Source organism: Copadichromis virginalis, linkage group LG16 (assembly GCF_057382275.1).
Source record: "Copadichromis virginalis isolate Kocher_CV1m ecotype Utaka linkage group LG16, C_Virginalis_male_GT1.1, whole genome shotgun sequence".
Classification (NCBI taxonomy): domain Eukaryota; kingdom Metazoa; phylum Chordata; class Actinopteri; order Cichliformes; family Cichlidae; genus Copadichromis; species Copadichromis virginalis.
The window spans coordinates 1,458,830-1,482,402 of NC_140633.1; the positions used below are offsets into that span (position 1 = coordinate 1,458,830).

Sequence of the window (23,573 nt, forward strand, 5' to 3'; positions counted from 1 at the left end):
ATCCCGGTGCAGCACTCAGGACTTTAGTGCTGTCCGGGATAACCGTCGGGGTAATTGCCGATACATTTTCTGTGTCTCCGAGCACAATTAGGAGGAAAATGACGGAGGATGGTCTAAGGTAAGTTTATGCTGTAATTGAGCACCTGTGTGATTCTGTACACAGCATTGTTTAGGTGTTGACCTTAATTATGACGTTTGACAATGAATTATTATCGCTTACTTTTTTTTGTTACTGTCTAAACTAAGTGGGGCAGCTACGGCTAAAGCTATCGGCGCCATCTCGGCGTTGAGACACGTTTAGCAGTGTTAGCTGTTAGTGTGTTAACTCGGAGACTGGGGTCAGTGGAGCCTGTAGGAACCTTTTACACAGAGAGTAGACCCACCAGCTTTCCACAGTCTACTTACTTATCACATCTTGTTAGACAGCAGGGTCATTAGTGCTTTAAATAGTACATAGTTGAATGTTTCATTGCTGTTTGCAGTTGATTGTTCTCTGATAATGCATAACAAGGTTGATGTTAAATAGCGAGTTTATTGAAATGGTTTTGTCTATTTCAGCAGCATTATAGATATCATACTTTCTCTGGTGTCTTCGGTAAAGCTAAAACAAGAATACATTTACATCCTTGGTTCTTTCAGCATTAATTGGAAAACTTTGAGATTTGCTGTGTGTCTCCCAAGCCATTCTTTTTTATCCCACCTGTCAGGTATAGATGGCAATACTTTAAACAAAGTTAAATTTGTTATACCTGAAGAGAACCAATCCTGACCTAGAATGGGTGAATGAATAATTAGTTGGTAGCCAATGCCTAAGCAACTCACATAGGCCCTGGCAGACTCAATAAGTCCATCTAGGAACAGCTGCAGGAAACACCTCTTCAGTTTAGATTTAAAACATGTGCATGCTCTTTCAGGTTGATGAGGATTATGGTGTGGACTGGACAGGACAACATAATCGCCGCCCATCAAATGAGATCACCATTCCTGAGATTCAGCTCCCAGATGCACTGAATGAACAAGACCCTGCTGTGCTACCAATACTTCAAAATCACTTGTAGAAAGACATTATTACATTTAATCAGTTTCTATGTCAGGAGGATTTTTTTTTTTTTAAATTTCTACAGCTTTGTAGCTAATACTGACTCAAAACAGCATAACCAATTTCATTTTCAACAAAACAGTGAGTGGCTATAAAACAGGATTTGTTTTATACAGCTGTCACTTTAATGATATTCATTTCTTGGTTGGATATACAGTACATGTCAACTCTGAGCAGATTTAATACAATGAACACAGTAGAGTAGTGTAACATCTTAATTCAAATAATTTTTTCTAGAAATTTTTTTTGTATCAGTAGCGAGTATAAACAAAACATTGTGTAATTTATAATGTACAGTGAACAACTGATTTTGATATCTGAACTCTTCATCAGTTTATATTAAAAAAGCCATAAATGCACACCTGTAGTGTGTATTTTTCACTGTCAAGTGTATTAAAAAGAACTAGAACTCACTAGATTGTCCGTTTCTTTGAACACTGAGTACAGTAATGTGATGCAAGAAATAAGAAATGGTCTAATTTTACCATGTGGTTATGGAATCAATCGTAAACCAGACCAAAACCTGAGTCAGTAGAGTTGAGACACACCTGAATGTCCATTAGAAATGACTCATAGGTACAGTAGTGTGCAGGAAGGCGTAGTACTTCAAAACCGGTGGAAGACTTTGGAAGATTGCTGTTGACCACTTCCACAGTCATTTCTCGGCAAGACTTCCCATCCTGTCCAAAACTTGATGAGGGCTTTTTGTTGTGCACAAGATGCTGCAACAGAAGATTGTTTTAAACTATAATGACATCCTATATTCATTATTTTGAATCTTTTATAGAGAAATACCATAAAAGATGACCACTTACATACAGGGCACCAGACATTTTTGCCCCACTCAAATTGCTGTTGTAGCTTTTATAGATATTTTTATGTTAACAAAGCTAAAAGTAGTCTACATACAATTCTAGTGCAACTGATAATGCCACCACTTATGTATTGCATGGAGCAAATAACAAAACAAAATTATACTATAGTGTAGAACTGGGCGATAGAACGATAACGATATGTATTGCGAAATAACTTTTTCTCAATAGAAAAATTAAACTATTGTGATAGACCTCACCGCTCTTGTCCTTTTATAAAAAAAATATATATATATCGTGATATGAAAAAATCTCATATCGCCCAGCTCTACTATAGTGTACTTTGTTAATGACCCAAGATCACTGGACTGTATGTAATTTACCAAAGTATAATCAGAGAAAACCAATGGCAAAATACCTGTCGCAGCAGACTTACCATTTTCAATGAAGGACCGAAGGTAACCTGCCACTCTGCATTTATCCTCGAGAGCATTCCTCTTCTTCCTCATCTTCATCTTCTGTGGCAGGCCACAGTCATTTTATAGCTTTACTTATCTTGTAGTCTTAAGAGCATCAGCAACATTAGGTGTATTTTTATTAAATGTAACCCAGCTGTTCAACTAACCCACGCATACAAAACAGTATATTGGTGTTTTGTGTCAACAATTAATGCTCATCCTTCATAAATTAACCAAATAGCTTTACTATTCAGATGTTAAAAGATGTGACCTGACCTTACCTCACAACAGGGAGCAGTCTCTGATTCCCTTGGTAAGAAAGGAGGAATGATGTCTGATCTTTCTGTCAGAAGCGGCCATACCATGGTTTCCTTAAGCCCTTTCCTCAGCTGCTTGACTTGACGACTTGTTTGTGTTATGACCTACAACGGTGAGACCAAACCAAAACTGAAGTTGGAGTCTGTAAAGTGACACACACTTTAAATGTTAAATATTTAAAGAACATCCACTGTACTAGTAAAAGCATTTTCAAATTATACCCACTTACAAAATCACTACGTTGAACTAAAATTGCTTTCTTTTCTTTCACATAGATTACTTGTCTTCCATATTAGCACAGAAGATAAGCCACTTTAAAACAGTCATGAATAACTATTACCTACAACAATGTAAATAGTAATACAGACATTAACCCAGAAGACAATTATTTTCTCTTACCTAATTTATAGAATTCTTTGCTATGATAAAAAACAGTATTAAAAAAAATCTGTGACTAAACTGTTTAAAAAGCTCATATTTGGCAGACAGACAGACTAACCAAGCAATAATAACATATCGTTACTTACCCTGAACAGCGTTTCGTGGAGTGGAGCTAGCTGTGATAGCGTTAACCCTGTGCGGTTGTGATGAGAACTTGGACCAGGGACCACTTCATCTCCAGTACACTGCTGCAATACTCAGACTGAGGTGAAGACGTTCAATCTAAGCGGTTAGCAAGTTCTTTGAGTAACTCAGAAACGGACTTGTTTCCTGCAGCCATGCCCTTCACAAGAATTGATACACCTGTAACGTTATTCGCGCCCAGTGTTTGGCATTTGTCGGTGCCTTAAGTTTATTTTGAGCTGCATACTGCCGCCAGCTGCATAGGAGACGCATTGCACCATTAAACCTAAATCGACAATTCATGTGCTATTACTTATGTCTGAGTAAAGGAGCAACCAATCACACAACTGGCTCCGCCCTGTCTCTCTTGATTGACAGACAAAGTCATTCTGCTGAAAAGTCGCATTATGAAATAAATAGACCATCGGGAAAAACGGGATTTTGAAATAAAGACTGACTTTGAAAAAAGGTCATTTTGGACTAAAAACGGCTGGAAATAAATAAAATGCCTCAGGAATAATCTCTGTTATTGTGAAAAATAATGACCATGAAATAATATTTCACAATAATAAGTAAATTTATATAGCAGAATGTAATATATTTCACAATAATGAGCATTGTTTTCAAAATGTGTTCCATGATTTCACAATATCATTCTCACATTACATATCTGTGTCTTATTTATTCACATAGTTATTTATTTCATCTTGACCTATTTATTTATTTAATTTTGAACACTTTGGAGTTCCATACCTGAGCACTTTCTCCCAACCATTCGAAGTCCCAGTTGAGTTCAAGCTCCTTGCAATACAAGGCAGAGACAAATCAAGGATTGTATGAAAATTTATTAGAACAAGACACATCCTATAAATCAAGCTCACCTCAAATAAACATAAGTATGTTACTTAAAAAAAAAATACAATAAGATACAATAAAAAATAAAAAACAGTGAAGAAAGAGAAAAAAAAATAGAATAGAATATTTCACAGAAATTAACCAAGATGGACATATCAGCCCAATGGGCTAAGACATTTATGTGCCCTGAGAGGCAGGGCCCCCCAGGATCTTATTGGCAAAGTCCGTGGCAGACGCAGGATCAGTAAACTTACGTACAACTCCATCTGGAAGTGTCACCCTCAGTTCCGCAGGATAGAACAGGCCGAACTTGATCTCAGGACAAGAGTGCAGAAGGCGCTTGACCCCAGTAAACTGAACGTTTTTTAGCCACTGCAGGTGTGAAGTCTGGAAAGATGGAGATCCTTCTGCCCTGGTAAAGTAGAGGAGAGTTTGCCCCTGCAAGACGTAGCAGCTGTTCCTTGACATGGAAGTAGTGGACTCTAATGAGGAGTGGGCGAGGAGGCGCTCCCTCTCTGGGCTTTGGTCCAAGGGACCTGTGAACCCGATCTAATAGAGGTGCTTCATTCAGCTTCAGAAGATCTTGCAGGAGATGGGAAATAAACTCCCTAGGGTTAGAAGTCTCCAAACCCTCGGGGATGCCAATAAGACGAATATTATTGCGCCTTGATCTTCCTTCTAGATCCTCACATTTAGCTTGCAGTTGTCTGACCTCCTCGGTTAGGACACTTACAGCACATTGAAGAGAAGTCAGGTCGTCACTGCAGGTTGTAGCTGAAAGCTCCAAATCTTTAATGGTGGTCCCTTGAGCATTAACTCAGTGTATGGGTAACCGTATCAATCTTGCATTCAAGCTTGTCGCAGATGTCCCGTTTCAGAACCTCCAATGCTCTGGTAAATGTGACTTCGCCGAGCGGTGCGCCCGCACCCTGCTCGTAGCTGCTGCTGCTCTCCGTGATAGCCGCGTCACGTTGAGATTCGCGACCCAGCTCCGGGCTCTGTGAACCACCCGCACCGGCCTGACCCCATTTTCGACGTTGCTCCCTCTTATCTGCCATTGTGCAGAAAAAGAATAAAGGTTAAATGGTGGGACTTTTAGTGAGAGAACTTGATTGTCCGGACGGAGCCGCTAAGGTTACCACAGCCAACCAGGAAAGAAACTCCTGCGGCCTTTCCCAGAAGTTGTCAAAAGTAGCTTTCCCGACCTCAGAGAGTGAAAAAGTGAAAATAAATAAACAAGCGGGTGCCCAGCGGCAAAAAGGGTTATTTAGAGCCCACAGGGCTGATATAGAAAGTGCGGATGCATTTTAAAACAATATTTTTGTCACTGCGTTGCGGAGCCCCGGGAAACACGTCTTCACACCATAGTGTAGACGCCAAATTTTGTTGTTTTCGTTCAACTTCCGGTGTTTTCATTCAAATTATATTCTTGTCATTTTAATTCTGTTGTTCTCATTCAAGTTCTGTTCTCTTTTTTTCTAATACTGCATTTTCAATCAAATTTTTTGTTTTCATTCAAATTCCGTTCTTGTCATTCTAATTCTGTTGTTCTTGTTCAAATTATGTTCTTTTCATTCTAATTCAGATCTTTTCATTCTAATTCTGTTCTTTTCATTCTAATTCTGTTCTTTTCATTCTAATTCCATTCTTTTCATTCTAATTCTGTTTTTTTTCTTTCAAATTCTGTTGTTTTCCTTCTAATTCTGTTGTTTTCATTCAAATTTTGTTGTTTTCTTTCAACTTCCGGTGTTTTCATTCAAATTCCATTTTTGTCATTCTAATTCTGTTTTTTCATTCAAATGTTGTTCTTTTCATTCTAATTCTGTTCTTTTCATTCTAATTCAGTTCATGTCATTCTAATTCAGTTCTTTTCATTCTGATTCTGTTGTTTTCATTCTATCCATCCATCCGCTTTATCCGAGGCCGGGTCGCGGGGGCAGCAGCCTAAGCAGAGAGGCCCAGACCTCCCTCTCCCCAGCCACCTCCTCCAGCTTATCCAAGGCGTTCCCAGGCCAGCCGAGAGATATAATCTCTCCAGCGTGTCCTGGGTCTGCCCCGGGGCCTCCTCCCGGTGGGACATGCCCGGAACACCTCACCCAGGAGGCATCTTTGTCAGATGCCCGAACCACCTCAGCTGGCTCCTTTCGATGTGGAGCTGCAGCGGCTCTACTCTGAGCCCCTCCCAGATGGCCGAACTTCTCACCCTATCTCTAAGGGAGAGGCCAGCCACCCTTCGGAGGAACCTCATTTCTGCTGCTTGTATCCGCGATCTCCTTCTTTCGGTCACTAACCACAGCTCGTGGCCATAGGTGAGGGTAGGGACATAGATCAACCGGTAAATTGAGAGCTTCGCTTTTACACTCAGCTCCCTCTTCACCACGACGGACCGGTGCAGCGTCTGCATTACTGCAGCTGCAGCCCCAATCCGTCTCTCGATCTCCGGCTCCCTTCTCCCATCACTCGTGAACAAGACCCCGAGATACTTGAACTCCTCCACTTGGGGCAGGAACTCATCCCTGACCCGGAGTGGGCACTCCACCCTTTTCCGGCTGAGAACCATGGCCTCAGATTTGGAGGTGCTGATCCTCATTCCCGCTGCTTCACACTCGGCTGCGAACCGTTCCAGTGCGAGCTGGAGACCCGATGAAGCCAACAGAACCACATCATCTGCAAAAAGCAGAGATGAGATTCTGAGGCCGCCAAAGTGAAAGCCCACTCTGCCACTTGGCTGCGCCTAGAAATCCTGTCCATAAAAATTATGAACAGAACCGGTGACAAAGGGCAGCCCTGGCGGAGCCCATCACCCACCAGGAACAAGTCCGACTTATTGCCGGCAATGCGAACCAAGCTCTTGAAACAGTTGTCCGTTGCAAGAGATTCTGGCAAACCGTCAGGTGTCTCAAGAGGGGAAAGCGGTGCTCTACCTGCACTGTGTATAGTGCTGGCGGAGCACTGCTGACGTCGACTGAGAAAATTGTCAGGCAGTGGAAGGAATACTTCGAGGACCTCGTTAATCCCACTGACATATCTTCCGAGGAGGAGGAAGAGTCTGGGGATGAGGGGAATGACCCGCCAATTTCCGGGGGCAAGGTCACTGAGGCAGTTAAACAACTCCTTGGTGGCAGATCCCCTGGTGTTGATGAGGTCCGCCCCGAGTTCCTGAAGGCTCTGGACGTTGTAGGGCTGTCCTGGTTGACACGCCTCTACAATGTTGCGTGGAGATCAGGGGCAGTACCCCTGGACTGGCAGACTGGGGTGGTGGTCCCCATCTTTAAGAAGGGAGACCGGAGGGTGTGTTCCAACTACAGGGGGATCACACTCCTCAGCCTCCCTGGGAAAGTCTATGCCAGGGTGCTGGAAAGGAGAGTTCGTCCGCTAGTCGAACCTTGGATACAGGAGGAACAATGCGGTTTTCATCCTGGTCGCAGAACACTGGACCAGCTCTTTATCCTCTCCAGGATACTTGAGGGTGCATGGGAGTTTGCCCAACCAGTCTACATGTGTTTTGTGGACTTGGAGAAGGCATTCGACCGTGTCCGAAAATCTTTTTCCATGGCCTCTCCGAACTCCTCCCACACCCGAGTTTTTGCTTCAGCCACTGCCCGAGCCGCATTCTGCTTGGCCTGTCGATACCTGTCGGCTGCCTCCGGAGTCCCACAGGCTAACCAAGCCCGATAGGACTCCTTCTTCAGCCTGGTGGCTCCCTTCACCTCTGGTGTCCACCATTTGGTTCGGGGATTACCACCACGGCAGGCACCAACCACCTTGCGGCCGCAGCTCAATGCAGCAGCTTCGGCAATGGAGACACTGAACATGGTCCATTCGGACTCAATGTCCCCAGTCTCCCTCGGAATGCTGTTGAAGCTCTGCCGGAGGTGTGCGTTGAAGATCTCGCGGACTGGGGCCTCTGCTAGACGTTCCCAGCACACCCTCAATACGCGTTTAGGTGCACCGGGTCTGTCCAGCATCCTCCCCCGCCATGTCTCCACTCTAATTCTGTTGTTTTCATTCAAATTCCATTCTTGTCATTCGAATTCTGTTGTTTTCATTCAAATTCCATTCTTGTCATTCGAATTCTGTTGTTTTCTTTCAAATTCTGTTGTTTTCCTTCTAATTCAGTTCTTTTCATTCCAATTCAGTTCTTTACATTCTAATTCTGTTGTTTTCATTCTAATTCCTGTGTTTTCATTCAAATTCCGTTCTTGTCATTCTAATGCTGTTGTTTTCGTTCAAAATCCGTGGTTTTCCTTCTAATCCAGTTATTTTCATTCAAATTCCGTTCTTGTCATTCTAATTCTGTTGTTTTCATTCAAATTGTGTGTTTTTCATTCTAATTCTCTTGTTTTCTTTCAAATTCTGTTGTTTTCCTTCTAATTCTGTTGTTTTCATTCAAATTTTGTTGTTTTCTTTCAACTTCCGGTGTTTTCATTCAAATTCCATTCTTGTCATTCTAATTCTGTTGTTCTCATTCAAATTCTGTTCTCTTCATTCTAATACTGTTTTTTCATTCAAATTTTGTTCTTTTCATTCTTCTTCTGTTCTTTTCCTTCTAATTAAGTTCTTTTTCCTTCTAATTCAGTTCTTTTCATTCTAATTCTTTTGATTTCATTCTGATTCTATTGTTTTCATTCAGATTCCTGTGTTTTCATTCAAATTCCGTTCTTGTCATTCTAATTCTGTTGGTTTTTGTTCAAAATCCGTTGTTTTCCTTCTAATCCAGTTCTTTTCATTTAAATTTTGTTCTTCTAATTCAAATTTTTTTTGTTTTCATTCAAATGCCATTCTTGTCATTCTAATTCTGTGGTTTTTGCTCAAAATCTGTTGTTTTCCTTCTAATCCAGTTCTTTTCATTCAAATTCTGTTGTTCTCTTTCAACTTCTGTTGTTTTCATTCAAATTTTGTTGTTTTCTTTCAACTTCCGGTGTTTTCATTCAAATTCCATTCTTGTCATTCTAATTCTGTTTTCCTCATTCAAGTTCTTTTCTCTTTTTTCTAATACTGTATTTTCATTCAAATTTTTTTCTTTTCATTCTAATTCAGTTCATTTCATTCTAATTCAGTTCTTTTCATTCTAATTCTATTGTTTTCATTCTAATTCTATTGTTTTCATTCAAATTCCCTTCTTGTCATTCTAATTTTGTTGTTTTCGTTCAAAATCCGTTGTTTACCTTCTAATCCTGTTGTTTTCATTCAAATTTTGTTGTTTTCATTCAAATTCCATCCATCCATCCATCAAGCTTCATCCGCTTTATCCGAGGCTGGGTCGCAGGGGTAGCAGCCTAAGCAGAGAGGCCCAGACCTCCCTCTCCCCAGCCACCTCCTCCAGCTTATCCGGGGGAATACCAAGGCGTTCCCAGGCAAGCCGAGAGATATAATCTCTCCAGCGTGTCCTGGGTCTGCCCCGGGACCTCCTCCCGGTGGGACATGCCTGGAACACCTCACCCAGGAGGCGCCCAGGGGGCATCCTTGTCAGATGCCCGAACCACCTCAGCTGGCTCCTTTCGATGTGGAGCAGCAGCTGCTCTACTCTGAGCCCCTCCCGGATGGCCGAACTTCTCACCCTATCTCTAAGGGAGAGGCCAGCCACCCTTCGGAGGAACCTCATTTCTGCTGCTTGTATCCGCGATCTCGTTCTTTCGGTCACTACCCACAGCTCGTGGCCATAGGTGAGGGTAGGGATGAAGATCGACCGGTAAATTGAGAGCTTCGCTTTTACACTCAGCTCCCTCTTCACCACAACGGACCGGTGCAGCGTCCGCATTACTGCAGCTGCAGCCCCAATCCGTCTCTCGATCTCCGGCTCCCTTCTCCCATCACTCGCGAACAAGACCCCGAGATACTTGAACTCCTCCACTTGGGGCAGGAACTCATCCCTGACCCGGAGTGGGCACTCCACCCTTTTCCGGCTGAGAACCATGGCCTCAGATTTGGAGGTGCTGATCCTCATTCCCGCTGCTTCACACTCGGCTGCGAACCGTTCCAGTGCGAGCTGGAGGCCCTCACCCGATGAAGCCAACAGAACCACATCATCCGCAAAAATCAGAGATGAGATTCTGAGGCCACCAAAGTGAAAGCCCACTCCGCCACTTGGCTGCGCCTAGAAATCCTGTCCATAAAAATTATGAACAGAACCGGAGACAAAGGGCAGCCCTGGCGGAGCCCATCACCCACCGGGAACGAGTCCGACTTATTGCCGGCAATGCGAACCAAGCTCTTACAACGGTTGTATAGGGATCGAATGGCCCGTAGCAATGGGCCAGACACCCCATACTCCCGCAACACCTCCCACAGGACACCCTGAGGGACACGGTCGAATGCCTTCTCCAAGTCCACAAAACACATGTAGACTGGTTGGGCAAACTCCCATGTACCCTCAAGTATCCTGGAGAGGATAAAGAGCTGGTCCAGTGTTCCGCGACCAGGACGAAAACCGCATTGTTCCTCCTGTATCCGAGGTTCGACTAGCGGACGAACTCTCCTTTCCAGCACCCTGGCATAGACTTTCCCAGGGAGGCTGAGGAGTGTGATCCCCCTGTAGTTGGAACACACCCTCCGGTCCCCCTTCTTAAAGATGGGGACCACCACCCCGGTCTGCCAGTCCACAGGTACTGCCCCTGATCTCCACGCAACATTGCAGAGGCGTGTCAACCAGGACAGCCCTACAACGTCCAGAGCCTTCAGGAACTCGGGGCGGACCTCATCAACACCAGGGGCTCTGCCACCAAGGAGTTGTTTAACTGCCTCAGTGACCTCGCCCCCGGAAATTGGCGGGTCATTCCCCTCATCCCCAGACTCTGCTTCCTCCTCGGAAGACGTGTCAGTGGGATTAAGGAGGTCCTCAAAGTATTCCTTCCACTGCCTGACAATTTTCTCAGTCGACGTCAGCAGTGCTCCGCCAGCACTATACACAGTGCAGGTAGAGCACCGCTTTCCCCTCCTGAGACGCCTGACGGTTTGCCAGAATCTCTTCGAGGCAGTCCGAAAGTCTTTTTCCATGGCCTCTCCGAACTCCTCCCACACCCGAGTTTTTGCTTCAGCCACTGCCCGAGCCGCATTCCGCTTGGCCTGTCGATACCTGTCGGCTGCCTCCGGAGTCCCACAGGCTAACCAAGCCCGATAGGACTCCTTCTTCAGCCTGGTGTCTCCCTTCACCTCTGGTGTCCACCATTTGGTTCGGGGATTACCACCACGGCAGGCACCAACCACCTTGCGACCGCAGCTCAATGCAGCAGCTTCGGCAATGGAGACGCTGAACATGGTCCATTCGGACTCAATGTCCCCAGTCTCCCTCGGAATGCTGTTGAAGCTCTGCCGGAGGTGTGCGTTGAAGATCTCGCGGACTGGGGCCTCTGCTAGACGTTCCCAGCACACCCTCACATTCAAATTCCGTTCTATAAATATTAATAAAGATTTCTATCAGAGCAAAATATCTGTCTCTCCTAAGTATTTGCTCCTAACCACGTCCTAACCTAGCAGTCATATTTAGCCTTTAATTAATCCTGCATTTTTTTTTGTCAAAGACATTTGTCACCATGAAATTACCCGATAGCTTAAAACGGCAACATATGAACAGATTCACTGAGTAATCAGAAAAGTTTAGCATGAATCTAGACATTAGATTTAAGCTTGAAGTTTTAACCTTATCAAATATCACTTGGTAGAAGCTCCTTACCGTTTGAAGAAATCTCTTCTCAATCTGCTGTCCTCTTTTTCTTGCATCTTTTTTTTTCCCATCTGAGACTGACGTTATTCCATGTTAATTATTTTTTCTCCATGAAAAACACAGCAGCTCATCTGATCCCAGGCCGCCAGGCCCACGAGCTCCGGATCTCAGCAGAAAAGTGCCAATAAAAGTTTCAGACTGATCCAGGTATCAGTCTGACACAGGTATGTGACGTCACTGTTGGAACACTGTTACGCCTCTGCGTAACCATGGTTACAGGGGAAGCTTTGGAGCTCTGCTGCTCAGCAGCAAAAGATTTCAGGTTAAACTCTAAAACCAAATAAAATCAATATACTGTATATGTGTACGGTGTACCGTGTAAGCGTTCATTTTCTGTAAGAGGCTGTAAAACGGACAGTTAAAATGTGACCAATGGCAGCCATACTGAGGTGAGTTGTTGAGGATATGTCGAACTGTCGAGCTGTCGATAAGCACGGCTGTTTTTGTGCTGTTATTTACTGTTAGCCTGTTTTGGCTTGCGTTACTGAAGCTCTTTTCAACTGGATGTCACATTGTTGAACTCTGATGATTAATGAATAAACTCTCGATGTGACGATGGTAGAATGTAATTGTAACCCTGTGTTCATTTAGTCGTTTGATACCGTTTAATATCCAGTCCATCTGTTTGGTGTTTTGTTTTTAACATGCCCTGGAATAATTTAAAGTTTTACAATGCCGGTGATTTACGACTCTTTCGCGACAGTCAGCTGGGGAGTAAACTCTCAGAGGTAGCTCATGTGAGCCAGCAGTGACATCTGTACATGCAGTAGCCTTAAAATACTGATTATTTATTCTCCTGCTAGGTAAGAATTGGTGTTTTATACGTATATTGTTTCTTTATATATGTTATCGTTTGGTTATGTTATGATGTGCTAATCGTGAATAAGCTAGTAAGCTTGAAAATTAGCAGCCATGTTAAGCGGACTTTGGTGATCAAGTTCGTGTGTCACTGTTTGGAATATAAACCCATATGGCTTGCACTACTTTCAAGATGTAAGCTAAAGGGATGTGTTTTTAAAAAGGTGCAAGAAGGACCTAACTCAGTGAGTGATGTGTGTTCAGTGAACACTAAGTTGTCATTTATGTTGTGCATTTGAACTAACTATATATAAAGCATATAAACAATCACAGCAATATGATGCAACAAACACAGCAGTGCTACTGATCCAAAATACTCAAAGCTTCATAGAACTGAAACAAACATTTTTTTTTAGCTCCATTCTGCTGCTGATACATACTTTAGGTTTCTGAACATTAAACTTGTTGCTGCCTTTCATAGTGTGTAACTTGAAGGCCCTGAGTACTTTCTCCCACACTGGAAACACTGGGATGATAACATTATTTGAACATTACCTAATAAGACTGATTCAGCACAGACAGTTATGTTAAACTTTCCTAGCAGTCCTTCACAAACAGGGAACAGTCTGTCTGTTCTCTCCATCTGTCAGCTGCTGCTGGCTCTTCCTCCTCCTCTTCCTCACACACTGCTGAGTTTGTCCTGGTGGATCATCAGGGGTGCAAAGCCTCACAGATGATGTGCAGCAGTGGGTCCCTCAGTCTGTCCTCACTCTGGACACTTGCAGTCGTCACACATGGAAATCAAATGTGTGATAAGCTGCAGGATTCAAACAAAAGTGTAACTTATAAACACATGTTCATACTTTTATTCCACAATCAGAGAGAAAGAAACAGAGAGAGAGTGCAGGACAGACAGACAGGTGACAGTCTCAGGTGTACACACTGCTACACAACAGCACCAGAGAAGCAGGATTTAGTGTTTGTGTTATTACGAGTGCTAAACAAGAAGAGTTCCCAGATGGTACAGTGGACACATGTGTGACTCCTGTGATTGACGCATCTTTCTTTCAGCTTAACGAGTGAACCGTCAGCTCGTTCAAACACACGTTAAAGTCCGTTTGGCTCGACACCACCGAGGCAGCAATATAACATAGCTAACATTAACAGTGCAGTGGATCCTGCTTGTGCCGTGATGTTCAGGACTGCAAACCGAGCAGCATCACTGACTTTCAGCTTGTTGTGTTTGTGGATATATGACTGACTTTAATTATCCACAAAATCATCACATTCTCTGTAAGATTAAGGTCGACTATTGAACGGCGTATATTTTAAAGGCTTTAAAACCAAGTTAGTACAAACATCCCTAATGTCACATATCTTTGCCGACATGTGGCCAACAGCAATGTTTCAATGCTCTTCATTATTAAACATTGGCACATAAATAAGTGACATCATATACAGTAAACTTACTTTTGAAAGTTTACTCTTCGGCCGCTCCGCTTCTGCCCTCTGCCGTATTTTTCGGGAAAATTATCCACACCCACCACCGCGCTATGAATTGTGGGATATATGGGACCATGAAGTGTACACCGGACCACACTTCAAATTTGGGGAAATCGATGGCACATTTGGAGTACACTTCGGATTGGGACAGCCGTCGTGTCGCTGTGAAGTAATAGGTCTCAAAATGTGTACTCAGGAGCGTGCGGTCGCTGGATTGGGACACAGCCAAGGTCTGTAGCTGTGTCAGAGCAAGCTTGTGTGAGCCAACGGTGATATCTGTACACGCAGTACCTTTAAAATACTCATGTGTCATTCTCCTGCTAGCAGTGGAGGAGACTTTTCTGCTGAGGAAGAGGCCCTGCTGTCCTGCCGTCTTACTGGTGCCATTGAGGGATCAGCGGCTGCTGTATATTCTTCTCGACCTCGAGTATTTGGACTGAAGGACTCACAGACACGTTTCATATTTAGCTCTATACAATTTAAAAATTAAAAAAAAAATTCCTGGCCACCCATTTTCTTATTCACGAAGGCTGTATGGAGACATTTTGGTTATTGCCACAGACGCTTTCTCTTACTACGGATGGAGGATGTTGCGGTTTTACAACCCATGGGCTGAGAAAGGACTCAATAAGTAATCTGTTCACATATTCCAAGGTTAAACACAAGTGAGTCTCAATTAAGTGAAATGTTGGAACTGATGCCAACATTTTCTTCTTTCTCCCTGTTTAAATCCCATTCATATAAGGGACCCTAATTTTATCCTGCTACAAACATATTCAGCCAGTGTTATTTAAGTTTCCTGTAAACTACACATGTGAAGCAGATGTGAGAGAGGCTGTGATGAAGTCCTGGAGTTTTTAAGGATGTACGTGCTCCAGTCCAGAAATTTGTATGATATGTTGGCCACAGGTGGTAAAGTGCTGTCACACCCTGAATAAACTGTCCTCTGTTCTTCTTCTAAGCTGACATATTTGTTACATAATCATGTGGTTTATCAGAGGGGAAGTGGGGATTTCAGAATACTGGAGCCCAAGGTTAGGTGCAATAATATTCAACCATAATATTAGCTTTTAACTAAGTCTTGTCAGTTAGCTGGTGTTGTGTCAAAAGGACGATCTGATATCCTCGTGTCAGCATTGTTCCCACATCATCATAATTAATGTTGTTCCAGTTTCAACATTGCAGGTGACCAATCACCTTCTTGTGACGTCATTCCTTTGCGACTTCGAAATACCCGCCTTCGAGTATTTCGAAATACAAGTGAAGAAGCGAGAAACCGCCGCCTGTCCGCCGAATTTGAAGTCAATTCGCCTGTCCGCCGAATTTGAAGTCAATTTAGAATACTTTTCTTTAATAAACGGTAAGCATTATACATATGTTCCTCACTTGGCTTGCTGTTTGTTTGCTAGTGATAGACTACTTGACGACAGCATTAGCTAACCAGTGTTACGGTAAGCATTATACATATGTTCCTCACTTGGCTTGCTGTTTGTTTGCTAGCGATAGGCTACTTGACGACAGCATTAGCTAACCAGTGTTCTCTAGACCAGCGTTCCCCAACTTTTTGGGTGTTTCGTGGCCCGGGGGTTGGGTCAGGCAAAATTGCACTAGCTTCCCTGATCATTTTACAAACATAAGTGAAGAGAATCTGGACTAAAAGGCCTAGACTTATGGTTGTGTGCTGAATCTATGAATCAAACTATCACCTGGAAACATAATTAACTGGTCCATAGCTGTGAAACTTGACATGAGTTCTTGATTCTATGGAGATTAACAGTAATCCAGATATTTACAAATTTGTCCAGGGACATCGCGTAAATGTTGTCCCTGGGACATCGCGTAAATGTTGTCCCTGGGACAAAGTGTAAATGTTGTCCCAGGGACATCGTGTAGATGTTGTCCCAGGGACATCGTGTAGATGTTGTCCCTGGGACATCGTGTGATAGCTTGTTAATAATGGAATGAAAATTATTGATTGTTATTAACTTGTGAAAAAGAAGTGTAACAAATCCACATGTTATGTTCTTACACCCTTACAGAAACTGTGACTCCTTCACAATGTCAGGTAAATGTCAACTCATGTTGAATAATCAACCAATCAAGCCTTTTATTATCACATGCAATGTTACACGTACAACTGCAATGAAAATTTCACCCCCTTCTGACCATACATATATTGCTTAAACATCCCATTGGGAAGGAAGGTCAGAAAACAATTTAATTCATAGATGAGGGGAGAGGAGGAGAAAAAAGAACTACAACCAGACAAAGCTCCTAGAAGACTGAAATGGATGATGGTTGCAGCATGCAAAAAGAAAATGATATCTGTTGACTACAGCATATGCTTTCTCACAGATTACCTTGTGGGAGTAGCTGGACCAAACTCTATTGGTATTTCAAGTTTGAAATCCCTGTTTGACCAGACAAACATTTCAGATGAGGTACCTCTTGACATAAAAATCCTTTTATGTTGTCATAAAACTAATGTTAAATTCTGCTTTAAATACACTTTATTGTACAATTTACTTAATGAATCGTATTCCTTAGTTCTGTTTTTATTTATATGTATTTATTTATTTGTTTTATAAGGTAATAGATGGCCTAATCTATTTGCAGTGTGAGGTATGTTGAAAAGCTTGTTTGATCATAATGACATAGCATGTTTACGTTTTTTGTAATGTATTTGAAAACATAAGTGTATTTATGTTATTTTTATAGAATTTCCCTCACATTTATCCAATACCAAGCCAAATCACTGGAAAAATTTTGGATGGGTCCACAAGAGCACAAAGTGCATACTTTTTGAAGGTATGACTTGGACTGTGGTAACTATGTTCTTATCACAAAGGGTTTATAAGTTGCCACTATAAACAAACAGCATTTTCCAAAATTGAAGCCTTGTCAGAAGAACCTGAAAAATACCTTTCTGAAACCTTTTCTGTGTAAAGACTTGCTCAAAAGCAATGCACACAGATTAAAACATTTCTGTCTTGGCCAACTGATAAAGAAAACCAAAAATTGAGTGGTGCGTGTTGAGTCTGTGGTCTTGATTTGTTTCGTACACACTATAGAACTTAATTAATGTAAACAAAAAATGACACTTTCTATATGTTTGTGTATCTGCAGAATTAATTACAAGTCTCACCTGACAAGCTTTCGCAGTTTTGCAGTGTCATTCTTGACAGAAAAACATACTTGTCACATTATTTTTATTTCCAGAAAAACATCTTTCAGATGTATGAGAAACTGATTGGAGCCTGTCTGGAAAACGGCAGCCACTGGACCTTGTTTGTAAGTTGCACAGATTTTGCACTCTCTCTAGTGCATGATACTTTTCAGTGTCCCTCATTAGGAAAGCTCACGGCCCAAGCCTACCATATCCATCTTTTTACAAAACAGTTTTGTGACATACCCAAGAGGACCATAGCCTATATGAATTCATTTGGCGAGTCGGAGGTCAGAAAAAGTGCGGTGTTGAAAAACTGGAGGTAATTAATTAACATATTTAACATAACATATTTAATTTAATTGAAATCATTACCGAACGTGGTTATTGATTTCTCTATATGCTTTTTATTTGTAATAACTGCGATCTCTCAGCTCATTTGCTTCAGCAAGAGGCTGCACTGGAGAGTGGACTTTGTCACATGTGAGCCACCCACATCAACAGGATGGGAACTCATGTGGAGTGCATGTCATAATGGTACTGAAAACTATAGCTTTAACCTATATAAGTAATGTTTACATTTTTGTCTATTCAGTTTTTAAAGCCTTAGAGGCAGGATGGTAAAATCTCAATTTTTGTTGTAGATTGAACCATTTCAGCAGTAATGCTTTGGCTTTGGTTGCTCTATTTTTTTTTTCTCGGGGGGTGTAAAAAAACCCCCATTTCTTTGTTAATCTAATTCTTTTTGTTCTTTTTTTTTTTCTTCTTCGTCAATTATTAGTTTCCCCAATCTCTCATTGACGGTAAAACACAAGTGGAGGAGTACAACACTGAAATCACAAAGCTCAGGTCCCGACTTTGCCACTACTTATTTTCCTCAATAGGTAAAGATAAAATTAGCCGCCTTCTTTTTCTCTAACATTGGAAAATGTAACTTGTACTTAAACAAATTATATTTTGCAGAACGAACTAGGAAGTGCAGTCAGTGCTGGTGTGTGATTGCAGCCAAAGACCGGGTACACTATGACATGTCCTTAGCCATATAGATTGTTTATATAATGGACTTTGTTCATTTGTTTTTTGTTTGTTTATTTCTTCTTCTTTTTTTTTTTTTTAATTCACAGGTGCAGTGCCAGAAATGTGGTGCATACAAGCACATGCGTTGTTCAAAGTCTGTTTGTGGCATCTGTATCTTCTGTGAGAGTAAGTCACAATATACAGTTGTGGTCAAAAGTTTACATACACTTGTAAAGAATAGAATATAATGGCTCTACCGAGTGTCCCGTTATTTCTAAAACTCTGATTTTTCTCTGATAGAGTGATTGGAACAGATACTTCTTTGTCACAAAAAACATTCATGAAGTTTGGTTCTTTAATGACTTTATTATGGGTTAACAGAAAAAAGTGATCACATCTGCTGGGTCAAAAATATACATACAGCAGTGCTAATATTTGGTTACATGTCCCTTAGCCATTTTCACTTCAATTAGGCGCTTTTGGTAGCCATCCACAAGCTTCTGGTTGAATCTTTGACCACTCCTCTTGACAGAATTGGTGCAGTTCAGTCAAATTTGATGGCTTTCTGACATGGACTTGTTTCTTCAGCATTGTCCACATGTTTTCAATGGGGTTTAAGTCAGGACTTTGGGAAGGCCATTCTAAAACCCTTATTCTAGCCTGATTTAGCCATTCCTTTACCACTTTTGATGTGTGTTTGGGGTCATTGTCCTGTTGGAACACCCAACTGCGCCCAAGACCCAACCTTCGTGCTGATGATTTTAGGTTATGTTGAAGAATGTGAAGGTAATCCTCCTTCTTCATTATCCCATTTACTCTCTGTAAATCACCAGTTCCATTGGCAGCAAAACAGCCCCACAGCATAATACTCCCACCACCATGCTTGATTGTAGGCACGGTGTTCTTGGGGTTGAAGGCCTCACCTTTTCTCCTCCAAACATATTGCTGGGCATTGTGGCCAAAAAGCTCGATTTTTGTTTTGTCTGACCACAGAACTTTCCTCCAGAAGGTCTTATCTTTGTCCATGTGATCAGCAGCAAACTTCAGTTGAGCCTTAAGGTGCCGCTTTTGGAGCAAGGGCTTCCTTCTTGCACAGCAGCCTCTCAGTCCATGGAGATGCAAAACACGTTTGACTGTGGACAATGACACCTGTGTTTCAGCAGCTTCTAATTCTTGGCACATCTGCTTTTTGATGATTCTTGGTTGACTCTTCACCCTCCTGACCAATTTTCTCTCAGCAGCAGCTTGCGTTTTCTTCCTGATCTTGGCAGTGATGAAACAGTGCCATGCACGTTATACTTACAAACGATTGTTTGCACTGTTGCTCTTGGGACATGCAGCTGCTTTGAAATGGCCCCAAGTGACTTTCCTGACTTGTTCAAGTCAAAAATTCTCTTTTTCAGATCCATGCTGAGCTACTTTGACTTTTCCATTGTAGCGTTTGTGGGCGTTTGTATCCAATGAGCCCTATTTAATTGGCCTAAGAGAAGTCACCAACTGTAGTCACTCATAATCACTCGCAAGAAGTGAAGAGGCCATGCTATGAAGCTCAGTTCACTGACAACTTTCTAAGTCACCAAAATTGCTAATTCATGTTGCTGTATGTATATTTTTGACCCAGCAAATGTGATCACTTTTTTATGTTAACCCATAATAAAGTCATTAAAGAACCAAACTTCATGAATGTTTTTTGTGACAAAGAAGTATCTGTTCCAATCACTCTATCAGAGAAAAATCAGAGTTTTAGAAATAACGGGACACTCGGTAGAGCCATTATATTCTATTCTTTACAAGTGTATGTAAACTTTTGACCACAACTGTAACTAAACAATGTCCAAAAATGTTTAAAGTGAAAATTTTTTTCGTAATTTTGCCTTTGCACACCAGGACTGTGTAATTAAAGTGGACGTTTCAAGATCCAGTTTTTACACAAAACTATTTTAGACATAACTGTGTCGTATTGTGGGGATTTCTCTTCACAATTAAATTGATATAGTGCTGTTTATATCATTCTTCTTTATGTAACAGCACAGTGCAGCACAGCAGAGGGAAAGGAGTTGTGCAGCATAGTAGGTGGCTATACAGGAGGAGCAATAGAAGTAGCCAGTGAAGAATGTCATCAGGGAAAGCATCAGGCAGCGAATGACAAAGGAAAAGTTCCTAAGGGAGAGGACATCTGCAGCAAACCGACAAGTAACAGTGAGATAGGAAGACTGACAGTCAGAGATGAAGGTACACAGACTGAAAGAGATGAAGGTACACAGACTGAAGACAAAGAAAAAGAAGCAGAAGTATACGGCACAAGTCTGAGTACAGATAATGCTGCTGCTGCTGATGTTGACAGGATCGATGCAGATACAGAATTCCAAACTGATTCAGAAGGAACTAGTACAGTTTACAGAGTGCATGGTCGCTTATCTGTACCAAGCTCAAAAAAGAAAACCTACACAATAACAGAAGACGAGATCAAGCGCAGAATCAACGCAGAGAACATGTCAGTTCATGTTTTCAGAGGTTTGATTGGGGTAGGTATACATTTCGTGATTTTGATGTCACCTGAAATAAATCCGGGTTACTCGTATCAATGAAGTGACAATGTGGCTGGAAATTGTGCATTTGCTGCAACATATACACAATTACACCATGTAAACAAAAGCATTTAACTTTGTGCGTGTGTGTGTGTCTCTCTCTGCTCTTTTGGTGTTTGCACTTTTTCTTTTTTAGGTCCGTAAAGCCAAACTGCCCGCAATGATTCTTGACAGGCCTAAGAAGGCCAAAACTAAAGTAACAGTGTTTAGTGTTCTGAGTGAAGAGGAGGCTGGGGAGCTAGCCCTCGGGTTTGCCGGAAGATTGGCCTGTGATGTCACAACAGACATGGTCTGTAAAGGCATCGACCATTCAAGTGCTGATATGACAAAGTAAGTTAGTAAAACAATATGAAAGTTGTATCTTTTTTGGTATTATTTGTCATTTCCCCGTATTTGGGTTATTGGTGTAACATTGTTAATCTTACTTTCTAATAACAGACAGACTCTTCTCAAAATCCAACACAACCTTAAACATGAGCTGACTGATTCCTCAACCTTCAGTTTGCTGACACACACCTTTGGCCCCGCTGCACTGGATTCTGTCATTTCATTCCTGTGTGAAAAACTTGATCTTGTCTCTTAAATAATGAAACCTTTTGTGACTTTTGTTTGTTCTGTAAATCAGAATCTTGAAAATTGTTCATTGTTGTTCTAAGTTTGTGTTAACTATTTGGCAAAAATGATTGGTTCCTAATCCAAACAGGATAATGACTGTTCTAACACATATCTTAAAAATTCTACAAAGAAAGAAAATTATCACATATGTTTCAATATGAATGTATTTGTGTCACACTTGGTTTGTAGTAGCTTTCCTGTTTTATTTTGAGTTTTGGTATGTTTACACTGTTGTCATTTTTATTTCCCGTGTGTTCGTCTTCCCTTATTAGTTTTACTGTATTTAATTAGTCTGATTTAATAACTTATAATTATTTACTTTCCAGTGTGTATATAAGCTCCTCGTTTGGATTATTGTTTGTTTGAGTTCTGCCTGTCTTTTCTATTAAAGATTTGGACTTTTGGACTATTATAGTCCATAACTCCATGGACTCATAACTCCAACAGTTTTATCGCCGATCTCCGACTCATCCCAGAGATCTCCAGAACACCGGAGGCTGCCCACTCTCCCTGGCCAGGCGGAAGTGCACGCAGACGGCGCCGGGATCGTAAACAAAGGCGAGGTAGGCGCGGAGGGCTACGGGCTACGGGCTAAGCTAAAGCTAACACCACACCGGCTGCCTTTACCCAGAATTTTCCTCGCCAATGTCCGTTCTCTGGCAAACAAAATGGATGAGATACGGCTCTCCATCACTAACAACAGACGGATTATGGACTCAAATGTCATGTTTTTTCACCGAAACATGGTTGAACAACAGCTGCCCGGACAATGCTATCGAGTTAGCAGGACGCCACACACACCGAGCCGACAGGCTAGCAGATGACTCCGGCAAGACCAGAGGTGGAGGTTTGTGCATTTATATTAACAATGCTTGGTGCATGAACTCCACTACTACTGAGAGTCACTGCTCACCTAATGCGGAGTTTTTAATGGTCAAATGCAGACCTTATTACCTCCCCAGAGAACTCACTTCTATCATACTCACTGCCGTGTATATCCCCCCCAACGCTAATGCTAGGTTGGCCATGAAAGAACTTTCTGCAGCCATTAACAAACACCATGAAAGAACTTTCTGCAGCCATTAACAAACACCAGAATAAACACCCCGAGGCTGCTTTTATTGTTGCTGGCGACTTCAACCACACCAACTTAAAGACAGTCCTACCCAGATTCCACCAACATGTCTCCTGCCACACCAGAGGAGACAAGACTTTAGACCATGTGTATTCCAACCTGGCTGTTCGGAATTCCGGAATGTTCAGAGTTCCGGAATGTTCGGAATTCCGGAATGTTCAGAGTTCCGGAATGCACCAAGGTTCCGGAATGCACAAAGGTTCCAGAATGTTCAGAGTTCCGGAATGCACCAAGGTTCTAGAATGTTCAGAGTTCCGGAATGCACCAAGGTTCCGGAATGTTCGGAATTCCGGAATGTTCAGAGTTCCGGAATGCACCAAGGTACCGGAATGTTCGGAATTCCGGAATGTTCAGAGTTCCGGAATGTTCAGAGTTCCGGAATGCACCAAGGTTCCGGAATGCACAAAGGTTCCGGAATGTTCGGAATTCCGGAATGTTCGGAATTCCGGAATGTACCAAGGTTCCGGAATGTTCGGAATTCCGGAATGTTCAGAGTTCCGGAATGTTCGGAATTCCGGAATGTTCAGAGTTCCGGAATGCACCAAGGTTCCGGAATGTTCAGAGTTCCGGAATGTTCAGAGTTCCGGAATGTTCAGAGTTCCGGAATGCACCAAGGTTCTGGAATGCACAAAGGTTCCGGAATGTTCGGAATTCCGGAATGTTCGGAATTCCGGAATGTTCGGAATTCCGGAATGTACCAAGGTTCCGGAATGTTCGGAATTCCGGAATGTTCGGAATTCCGGAATGTACCAAGGTTCCGGAATGTTCGGAATTCCGGAATGCACAAAGGTTCCGGAATGTTCGGAATTCCGGAATGTTCAGAGTTCCGGAATGCACCAAGGTTCCGGAATGTTCGGAATTCCGGAATGTTCAGAGTTCCGGAATGCACCAAGGTTCCGGAATGTTCGGAATTCCGGAATGT

At 42.3% G+C, this 23,573-nt stretch overlaps 1 protein-coding gene and 3 long non-coding RNA genes across 8 annotated transcripts; 3 read left to right on the forward strand and 1 right to left on the reverse strand.

Moving 5' to 3' along the window:
* LOC146690037 (uncharacterized) lies at positions 1-1,458 on the forward strand. Its single transcript, XR_014915720.1, has 2 exons — positions 1-118; positions 915-1,458. It is a non-coding gene; the product is annotated as an uncharacterized LOC146690037 (long non-coding RNA).
* A 130-nt stretch (positions 1,459-1,588) lies between these two features.
* Positions 1,589-3,449, reverse strand: LOC146690038 (uncharacterized). Of its 4 annotated transcripts, none has more exons than XR_014915719.1 (4): positions 3,215-3,449; positions 2,651-2,791; positions 2,348-2,474; positions 1,589-1,821 (listed from the first exon to the last, which is right to left on the reverse strand). It is a non-coding gene; the product is annotated as an uncharacterized LOC146690038 (long non-coding RNA). The 4 variants fall into 4 exon arrangements; XR_014915718.1 differs by having other exon boundaries at positions 2,651-2,829; XR_014915717.1 differs by lacking the exon at positions 3,215-3,449 and having other exon boundaries at positions 2,348-2,429; positions 2,651-3,200.
* A 12,923-nt stretch (positions 3,450-16,372) lies between these two features.
* LOC146690039 (uncharacterized) lies at positions 16,373-17,876 on the forward strand. 2 transcript variants are annotated; one of them, XR_014915725.1, is made up of 4 exons: positions 16,373-16,752; positions 16,849-16,938; positions 17,350-17,421; positions 17,530-17,876. It is a non-coding gene; the product is annotated as an uncharacterized LOC146690039 (long non-coding RNA). The 2 variants fall into 2 exon arrangements; XR_014915724.1 differs by having other exon boundaries at positions 16,373-16,938.
* A 1,205-nt stretch (positions 17,877-19,081) lies between these two features.
* On the forward strand, positions 19,082-21,928 carry LOC146690040 (uncharacterized). Its single transcript, XM_085434745.1, has 4 exons — positions 19,082-19,099; positions 19,307-19,440; positions 20,310-21,231; positions 21,340-21,928. The coding sequence occupies exons 1-3, from the start codon at positions 19,082-19,084 to the stop codon at positions 20,899-20,901; spliced, it is 744 nt and encodes a 247-aa protein (XP_085290871.1). The 3' UTR covers positions 20,902-21,231; positions 21,340-21,928.
* The last annotated feature ends 1,645 nt before the right edge of the window (positions 21,929-23,573 follow it).